Genomic DNA, 10,418 nt, shown 5'->3' with positions numbered 1-10,418 from the left:
GAAAAGTCTTTTTATTTCGCACCAGTCCCAGTTTCCAGATCTGCAGAGCTTTTCATTGAGCACATTTTCCAGATAACTCAGTAAACCTGCTTCTTGGAAAAAGGTGCAGCTGCAGCGAGGACACAGAATCACAGGATTCAAAGCTCGTGATCTGTGAGATGGAAAAGGAGATGCTTCAGCATTAGACAGAGCAAACGGCAAAGGCTTCAGACAGTCTTGAACCTTCAACATGGAGCTGCTGAGAGAGAGGTTCTCCTGCAGCAGCTGAAGGAAGCTTTTCAAAAGTCAACCAGGTGACTCTGAAACATCTGGAGAAGAGTCTGGCCTTCCATCCAGCTCAGCAGAAGGAGCACATGGCCGCCACGACGCAAACTGAGCAGCAGTTTCAGAGCCACGTCATCCAGCTGCAGGAGGACATGGTGCAAATGTGGGTGACAGCTTGATGTTCGAATCTGTGCGATCTGGAGACCAGAGCTGAGGCAGATGTCGGAGAAATGACCAGATCTTTGGCCCGCCCCTGATGGAGGAGGAGAAGAAAGAGCGCCACGGCTTCATCAAATCTGTAAGTGAACAAAGAGAGCACAGCAACACCTGTGTGACACCAAAACACACTTTCTGATAAACGGCTGCAGCATGGTGAGTTACTGACCCACAGGTGAGCACTGAACTGACTGTAATACAGACATGTTCATGTTCACTGACTAACTTTAGCATGCTAAAATACTAGATATTATACATTAAATATCATCTTAACACGCTAACATTCTTGTTGTTTTTAAGTTAATCGTTTTTATTTTTGTAAAGATAGATAATGTCAGAAAACCCAGTGAGATTATTTGAAGTTTACGCCTCAATAATCAGTTATAGAGAATATGAAATTAATCTAGAGGAAATAATATGACTGCAAAAAAGAAAACTAATAGTAACACAAATATTCATAATAACAACAATTACTGTAACACTTTTGTGTTGCTATGACATCAGCAGTAAAAGTATCAAATGTACTCAATGCAGAAAAATATCACCTGTGGCTTATCTACTATTTTATATATCTTTAGATTATTATGACTTATGCATTAATGTAACAGTATTTTACTAGTGCAGCTTGTTGAAGAACTACGTATGTTGTATAGAACTACACAAAATAGGCGTCTTTAAAGTCCCCGTGGAAAAATTATTATGATGATATGTCGCAAATAAGCTGCACTACATGCCAGAAAATGAGTTGGTCTTTACGTCCTTGTTCACAGAGGTGTAGCAGTTATACTTTAGATATGAACCACAAAATAAAATCCTTTTTAAACTGAACCAGAAACTGTTTCAACATAAATGCATCGCCGCTGCTGCCCCTCCACCACCGGAGGAGGGCGGAGCAGCTAAAATCCAACATGTTGACTCATCTTAGAACCAAAAGCATTCAGTTTTATTTGTCATATGAAGTTAACACAGGATCAATGGATCAATGAAATGTGTCAGCTCAGCATGAAGAGTCTATTTGCAATAACAGCACTGCACGTAAAAGATCAAATAAAACTAAAAATAATAGAGTAAAATAGAGTTTTAGGTAAAATATTAATTGAAATAAACAATATATGTATAAATAAAGAACCATAAGTGCACTACACACTATTTAAAGTGAAAGGATAGTGTGTACTATATAAAGAAGATATAGTACACTATAAAAAATGTAGAAAAATGTAATACATACAGTACTGCACAAAGTATCAGTGCGGGGAGTTTGACATAAACTTGCTTGTTTTCATGTTTCTGGATAAAAATCTAAAATGTTTGAGGAACCTCATGATCACACATTTGTACATAAACTGATATCAAAATACATCTGGCACAAAATATTGTGTCATTGTTTTTGCAGCACTGTTCAGTTCTCTGTGTAAGTTTAACAAACTCATGTCTAATATTAATTGAAATAACAGGATGTTTGTAGCTCCGTCCTCCTGCATTGGTTGGTTGCTTTCTGTGGTTTGTCACACAGTGAACTGGGACCTGAATGCCTCGTATTGTGTCCGTTAAAATGTAAATTTGTTCAGGAATACACTAAAACATGACGTCAGCTCAGTGATCGAGACCTGAAGGTGAATTATTGTGACCGGTTCTGAAGGACTATTTGTCATGTGTCACTTTGTTTAACCAAATTACCACAGAGAAGTGGCTTTTATATGTTTTGGCCCCCTAGTGGGTTAATCCGGCCATTGGCTCTAAATCGTGTGTTTACATTGGAAAAGTGCTGTGGATGTAAATCACAGGCTCAGCTCTCGGTTTACACACTCACCTTAAAGCCCGTTGAAACACGGCTGAAGTGCTCGTCGTGTAAATGCATAAATCAGGAGTTCATGTGGATCAGCAGCATTACAACACACACATAAGTGTGTGTGTGTGTGTGTGTGTGTGTGTGTGAGTAGGATATTGCAGGTGCATGAGATTAAGGTCACATTTTTACTTTTACTGATCTCAGTGATTTATTTTTGCTCTCTTGATGTAAAATATGCCTGTGTGTGTGTGTGTGTGTGTGTGTGTATTACCCCACTACAGAAATGATCTCTGTGTGGTGGTCTCCGTCACTAGATGGCGCTGTACTCCACCACATTGAAGGTTCAGCACTCCACGTGAACCCTGTCATGGAAAATCCAGCAGCAGCTGCAGGGCCACTCTGTGTGACTTTTCATCATGGAGGGTTACACTCAGGAAATCAGACAGAAACTTTTGTTGTCCATTCGAAGACGATTTCTTTTTGACTTCTTCACTCTCCCCCGTTACCTGTATGACATCTGTTTGTACCCCAGAGTGTTCCAAACAGCAGAGAGGAGACCATCAGGGTTCAGCCGGTCCCTCTCAATCTGTGTTTTTCTGATTGTTGATCTGAAACTTGCTCATAAGCAGATCGGACTGTTTGATGCTGCCCCTTCTATCTCTGCATCATCAGCAGGACTCCTCCACATGTGAACTGCTGTTTCACATGTGTCCTTTTTGGACAGTTGAAATGAGAACTGTAACTTGTCATAACATGAATTTCACATGTGTTTTTCATTTATAAATCTCTTACTCTTTTGAGTTTTGTTCCGTTTTCCTGCAGAGCTACTTTTAACCTCCGTTTGAAAATAGATTTAGAAAGTACTGAACCTCAGAGAAAATGTTTGAAACCCTCGGTGCACTTTAACAAACACTGAGGTACGAGATATTAAACATCCATGCAGCCATGCGTGCATTTTAGACACAAATAGTGACTCCGTGGATCATTTTAAGAAACTGTGATCATGTCAGTGACCTAATAAGGAGCCGCCCCTGCCGAATCCTGTCTGCATACGTGTGACAGTCGTGAGGAATCCTGCATTTGGTTCATGAGGCACAAAAAAGTCTAGCAGCACAAGTGCGGCCACCCAAAGTCTGCTTTCTGTTTGTGTGACGAGGCAGCTCTTTTCGAGTCTGATCTGTTTACCACACTCTAAAAATACCACTTTGTTGCATTTCCATAGACTCGAGGCCTTGTGTGTGTGTGTGTGTGTGTGTGTGTGTCGTTTCATTTGTTTATATGGCGTCTTGAGATTTTGGCAACCCTGGACGTCCACATGGAAGGGAGCAGCCTCAGGATGCAAAAGAATTTGAGCTGGGTTAGACAGGCAAAACATGCAAAATGTGGAAATGTTCAGAGTAAGAACAATCCGATTATCTAAGAAGTGGCCTCCTCATCACTGAATCCTTCTTCTTTCTGTTTTCAGCTTCATGTCATCAGTCTGCAGGTTATTGTTCAGCCTGTGGGAGTAATCCTGTTTCTTACCTATAACTCGAGCAGTACATGCTTTACTTGAGTATCTAGATTTAAATGATACTCTATAATTCAGAGGAAATTGATGTGTGTTAGTTAGTTTTTAGATTTTACGCACAAAAAGCCGATAACTTCTGATCTCTGGTTTCAGATTAAACTAACAGGAAAAACATCAACTCCACTTTGACCAAATAAATCATTAAAATTCTGTTTACATGTTGATAAATCAGACCTGACCCAAAAGAGCCACGTATGATGACAGGGGCCATTCTGCTGCATCATGAGGACTCTCAACCTTTTAATCTGTGAAGTGCAATTTTTCTTTTTTACTAAAGAAAGATTCGAAATGTTTCACTTCTGTTTGCTCACTTTAAATTATGGATGTGAATACTTCATCCACCGCTGTGACAGCTTCATTGTGATCACAACTCCAACGCCAAAGTGGAAACTATTAAAATAAATCAAATTTCACATTTAAATCACACTGAAAATAAAAATCTGAACTGAATTATTTCTTTAACTGTAAAATAAGAATTAAAGCAGCCAGTTTTGAGGCAGCTGCATGTTAGTTTTTCATACTGTATACATTTGTTAGAGAATAATTCAAATCCTGATCATCAGCAGTGGAAGAAGTAATCAGATCATTTACGTGAGTAAATGTAGCAATACCACAAGATATAAATGTGCCATAATTAACTTAAAGTACAGAAGTATTAACAGCAAAATATACAAAAGTACTCCGCTCTGTGTTTATTATAATATTTGGTGTTAACGTTTACGCAGAATTTTTATGGTGTAGCTGTTGTAAGGTTGATAAGTCTAACTAATCTGCTGTTTAGTAGTTAAATACAGAATCTTGTTTAAAAATATTATAAACCTGGTTGAAGTTTGTGCAGGTAAAATCTCTGCAAATGAACTCCAGCAAGTATTAAACAGCAGAAAATGGAAATACTCAACTAAAGTACAAGCATCTGAAATTGAGATAATACTTTCTATGCACAGAGAGCATTATTAAATATGTGATCATGTGTTTCAGTGCAAAAAAATCAATCCGCTTCCTTACATGAATGTTCATGGAAAGACAGAAGTCTTTAGGAATGTAGCCTAAAATATATATCAGCTTTATTGAAACACTTTTACAAGGCAAAAAAAAAAAAAAAAAGTTGGCAAAGGGTTACATACAATAAGTGCAAGGTTTGTTGCAGTTCATGTTAGCCTAAAGCGTCATGTGTGTAGTTACTCTAATAGGATAGAACAAAGTTACATGGAATATAATTTGTTTGCACGCGTTACAAGAGCAAACACATTTACAAAAAAAAAAAATCGTGTTTCTGAAACTTCTTTTGAAGAAGAAAACGCTCGTCAGCGTCAGACAGGCGGAGTGGTTTTTTTGAAAGGCCTCTGGGAGTTTCTTCATTCATTTCCTTCAATGCATAGTTTGCACAAGTCCAGCCAGGAAAAGCTACTTTGGCTGCATGTGAGGAGAGCGGACACCACGGTGCATCCTGGGATGAATCCTCCAAAAATAATAATAATAATAATAATAATAATAAAGGGGGGGAAAATCAAAATGTCCGCTTTGTTTGTTCTCATGTGACGGACCTGCAGTTTCACTGTGGCCGTCTTCTTCTTTTTATTTTTATTTTTTGGAGTCCACAGTGACACGATGCTCACATCACGCAGGGTTTGATGTCCTGACACACGCTCTGGGGGTGATGGTGGTGGTGATGGTGATAGTAGGATCCACCAGCCGAGGGGTGGAAGGAGGAGATGCCGTTAAAGTTTAACACGAAATCTTTCCTGTCGCACACCGAGGAATGGCTCTGGTAGCGTGGAATCCCCACTGCACACGGGAGACAGAGAGGACACGTCAGATATGTGGAAACCAACAGGGAGGGACATTAATATTCATCACGCTCCATGGGAATTAATCCGAGCATCTTTTTTTTTTTTTTTACATTAAATTAATCTGCACAAAAACAGTAACATGTAACCAGAGATTATTGTTTGACGTCAAACATCTTCAAAATAAATTAAAAACAGCCTCAGGTGTTTCATAAATCGCTTCTAATATCAAACCTGGCCTGTAAATAAAAGAAATATCAACAAGAGTCGCCATGATTCTGTCATGCAGGCTCTAAAACTAACACAGTTCACTGCATAATGCGGATAATGTCTTGTTTTATTCATATTATTATTATTATGTATTATAAATAGAACATTCCATCTAACTGCAGATTTAAAAGGACATACATTTATTTGCATAAATAGAAATAACTGATATTATTTTCCCCTGCTCACCCTCCACAAGGTGACAGCGCAATAATAATATATATTTTTTAAAGTGGCCACCTTTCCTGAGCTCTTTTAAAAAATAAATCATGCTTTTATTTTGTTAATAACCATTAGCGGTGGTCTGTGTGAGTAATTCTTCCCTGCAGGAATATTTCAATCAGACTCAGTGACCGTCGTTCTGTGTCTGTGAGTGAGCCTCTATTTCCAGAAAGAGAAAAATAAATGGGGAGGCTGCGGCTTCGTCAAGGTCATAAGGACTCCAGATGTGACTGTTTTTCAGGGAGGGGGAGAGACAGCAGGCTTTATCCTCCGGGCCACAGCTCGCTGCCCTCTGCGCCCGTTTCCACAGACAACACACGAGCTCTCTGTGACTGACAGTACCGTTACCGAGCCTGTGCTGCTCGGTCCAACACATTTTCTCCTCACACAGCCTCAATTAAGACGCTGCGTAAAGTTTAACTGGGCCTTCCGTCTCATGTGGATACGCGGTGGTTTAAAATCCTCCGCCGGTGTGGTCCGACCTACACAGTCTTTGTTTGGTTAACCTCTGGGACCCTTTCGGGCTCCAGCATGGGTTTTACTCGCCTCGTTGAAATCCCCAGACTTTAGTAAAGCCTCAGTGTGTTATGTTAAAGTAAATGAGCGTGAACGAGGGGAGCTGAATTAAGACGCGTGATCACAAAAGAGCTGTTTTTTTTTCTTAATAAGTTGAAATATCCCGCGAAGATTTGTGCAGACGTGACTTTAATAATCCTGCAGAGCTGAGAGAGTCTGAATTTAAATTCTTTATTTGTCAAAAAATATTTTTTTTAAATTAAAGTTCAGAACCAAGCGCAGGCCAGTGCATGACACCGTGTGTGTTTTATCCATCAATAAACATTAAAGCAACTTTATTTTTCATTAGAAGGAGCTGGGTAAATGTTGGATGAATTGGATACACACATCTGTTGATCCTAATAAACGTTTAGATGGAAATAACACACACCTCGACTTGTAGAGTTCAAATTAAATATTTTTTTATTAGCACGATTATTTTATCTGCAATCCTGATTTTAAATATTATTGAAATGTTTTACTTTATAATTAAATTTTTACCCCTTATGTATATGTGTGAACGGCCACAGGCCTCTGCTGCACACACACTCTGCATGTTGCCTTGCAGACCTGCTGTCAGGATTATTTTCACCTTTTTATTTTTAGGATAATCCTCAGATATTAAAAAGAGGGTTCATCAGCCCCAGTTTGCGCCATAAAGCCGGTCTGTGGTACCTGATATGTCGCTGCTGTGGCTGTCCCTGCCGTTCTGGTGAAGATAACTCTGCTCCAGGGAGTAAGGCGACATGCCGGAGTGTAAACCAGAAGATGCGGGGCTGCTGGAGGCTAAAGGCTGCTGTTTGATGTAAGGGGACCCGCCGGAGGACGCCCAGTGTGCGGATGTACTGGCGTACGGGGAGTGGCCGTCCAGCGCGCTTGCCATGGCTGGAGAGGACGGTACGGGGCTGCTGCTGCTGTCCGGTCCGTACTCCCCGTTAGGCGGCACAGGACAGCTCGCCATGTATGTGGAGCCGGGGCTCGGGGACATGTGGGGTACGTGGTGGCCGCCGCTCAGCCCGTCGTACCCCCCAGCCATTGAATTGCTCATCATGTCCAAGTTGTAGCTGTTGCTGTGACAGGCGAGGGTCGCGGATGGAGCTTGAAAGTCAAAACTCTGCGGCAGAATGGAGGTGCCGAAGCCAATCCCGTTCATCATCCGATACATGGGCTTCAGAGCTTGACATTTTCTTCTGAAGCCTCTGGGTCTGCGACGAAAGGAGCCCTCCTCGAACATGAACTCACTGCCCGGGTCGATGGTCCAGTAGTGGCCTTTCCCCGGCCTGCCCAGCCCTTTGGGCAGCTTGATGAAGCACTCGTTCAGCGAAAGATTATGCCGGACCGAGTTCTTCCAGCCCTGATACGAGCCCCTAAAGAATGGGAAGCGAGCCTGGAGGAACTGGTAGATCTCACTGAGTGTCAGTCGTTTGGTGGGGGAGCTCTGTATTGCCATAACGATGAGAGCGATGTAGGAGTAAGGAGGCTTTTCCGGTCTCCGTAAACCGGAGCTCGTTTTCTTTCCTTTAATGGCGGTGGACGAACTTTCTGTGGCGGCTTGTGGGCTCAGCATGGCGGGGTGCAGGACTCCGGACGCCGGGCTGGATCTCAGAGGAGGCGGAGGGTCCAGCTGCTGCTGAGGGGTCTCGGTCGTCATGTCAGCTCTGACGTACGACTGGCGTAGAGTGAAGAGAGGGAGGGAGAAAAGACGAGAGTGCCGTGAGATGTCTGAGAAGAGAAATCTATCGGGATCCAGCGGTCAGTGTCCTTGCAAGTGAGCGTTACACCGCCAGTGGTCCTCAGAATCCCAGCGCAAAATGGAGTGAAATCTGTCTCCAGTTACGCACGACTCTCCCGTTACGCACGGTGCTCCCTTGACGCATGCAGAACGCACGGCGGGTACGCACTGACAGAGAGAGGAAGAGGAAGAGAGAGTGGCGGGGGAGTGGAGGGGGGGTGGGGGGAGCTGGTTATCCACTGGAGACTGAGTGTCCAGGGCTTCAGCTCGACACAGAGGCTCCACTCGGTGTCACAGCGGCGCTAAGTGGTGCTGTGTGGCGCGCCGGGTGGCCATCGACCGCCTTAATAGTCCCTCATGTGGAGGAAACGCGAAAACCCCTTCGACTTATTGCGCGCAACAGTCCAGCCAAACAAAGCTCGACCACCTATCATTTTATAAATCTTTCTTCCCCCTGCGAGAGCCCCCCCACCCTTTCTCCTCATCCGCACTCTGCGCCTGCAAATCTCCCTGAAATCAGTGACGAATAGAGCCACCTCCCCACCGCCACCCCTCCTCCACCCCTCTTGCCAAATCTGGCCCAAGTCCACTTACCGTTCTCAGCAGCGTTAAAGCCCCTCATTCTCTCCCCTCGTCTTCTTTCTTTTCCCCCCTCCCTTCCCCTCCTTCACTCTTCTCTCCAAGTTCGGACTACACGCAATTAAGCCATCTATCAAACCTCCCCCAGACATCCCCAATCAACAGCGCCACACGCCAGACGCACAAGTTTAAAAAACGAGCTTTTTTCCCCTCTCCCCTTTGGTCCTGCATGTATGAAGTTGTGATCTGCCACAGATCGTACATTTTCCTGACACGAATAAACCACCACAATATATGCAAAAAAAGATCCAGCGTGCAAGTGAAACCCTGATGCCCAAAACATTCACACGGGCCTGCATGAAATCTGCGGCAGATAACACCCAAACGCATCGCTGTGAAGCAATAAAAAAACAAAAAAACGCACCATCTTGTATTATTTGTATTATTTTGCTCATAATTTCCTCCCAAACTGGTCCAGAGGATAACAAAAACAAACTATCGCGGTGCCGGGCTGGGGCCGAGGAGTGTGAGAGATGGAGAGGTGGTGGTCTTTACCGTGCGTGTGTAAGCGGGGGGTTGCTCTGAGTAAATGACTTTGACATGAGTGGAAGCAGGCTTTTTCCATCAAGCCCGGCCCTGGATACCACACACAGCGCGCCAGTGTCAGCTTACCGCCCCGGGCCAGAGCCGGTCCCATGGGCCCCCACGTTCATTAGAGAGAGAAAAGCGAAATTAGGCGAGCGGGCGTCGACAGTTTCCTCCCCTATGGAGACATCACACACAGATTTGTCCAACATGATGGAGTTATATATCCCATAAAGGTAATATCAACATCCGTGCTGCGTCGGAGCGGAGATCATTGAGCTCTGAAGGAGGAGAAAAAAAAGAGAGAGCGAGTTTTGTGGCTGTCGCTTTTTTTGTGTATGTGTGTGTGTGTGTGTGCGTGTGTGTGTGTGTGTGTGTGTGTGTCACGAGTTTCTTTTTTAATTTCTCGTCGTGCATGAGAAATATTTCAAATTAATTTTTGGTAAATTTCACTGCATCTTTTCTCTCCAGCGACTTTGGGTTTGTGGAGGATAAAAAACAAACCACAACTTTGCAGAAAAAAAAATCATATTTCCATATTTATTTATTTATTTATTTTGCATTTTATTTCTCACACCGTGTGTCCGTGCACGTGTTTGCACACAGCTCTTTTTTTTGTTTTTTAAGTTCACATATAGCCTGGAGGATTTTCTAAACAATAACCAGCAACAATAACCTTTGCACTTTGCACGACAAAGGATGTGCGGATAAAATCATTTTCCACCATGACACACACACATACGCATACACACAGCGTGTGTGTGTGTGTGTGTGTGTGTGTGTGTGTGTGTGTGTGTGTGTGTGTGCGTGTGTGTGTGCGCAGTTTGGAGGATCTTAACGGCCTCCAGAAAT

The 10,418-nt window shown here is 43.1% G+C and overlaps 1 protein-coding gene across 1 annotated transcript; it reads right to left on the bottom strand.

Annotated features, from left to right (window-relative positions):
* Positions 1–5,417: 5,417 nt before the first annotated feature.
* Positions 5,418–9,017, bottom strand: foxf2b (forkhead box F2b). The gene is made up of 2 exons (XM_010747607.3): positions 7,346–9,017; positions 5,418–5,624 (listed from the first exon to the last, which is right to left on the bottom strand). The coding sequence occupies exons 1-2, from the start codon at positions 8,319–8,321 to the stop codon at positions 5,452–5,454; spliced, it is 1,149 nt and encodes a 382-aa protein (XP_010745909.1). The 5' UTR covers positions 8,322–9,017; the 3' UTR covers positions 5,418–5,451.
* Between the last annotated feature and the right edge of the window lie 1,401 nt (positions 9,018–10,418).

This window comes from Larimichthys crocea, chromosome XVII (genome assembly GCF_000972845.2).
Source record: "Larimichthys crocea isolate SSNF chromosome XVII, L_crocea_2.0, whole genome shotgun sequence".
Lineage (NCBI taxonomy): Eukaryota > Metazoa > Chordata > Actinopteri > Sciaenidae > Larimichthys > Larimichthys crocea.
Note: the sequence above shows the minus strand (reverse complement) of the source record. Positions and strands in the feature narration are given on the sequence as shown.

What these genes read in the sequence shown, in the direction of transcription:
- foxf2b (XM_010747607.3), bottom strand. Translation starts at nt 8,321, where the DNA reads ATGACGACCGAGACCCCTCAGCAGCAGCTGGACCCTCCGCCTCCTCTG. An exon ending in CCACAGCAGCGACATATCAG is followed by an intron (nt 5,625 to 7,345) that starts GTACCACAGACC and finishes TCCCGTGTGCAG; the next exon opens with TGGGGATTCCACGCTACCAG.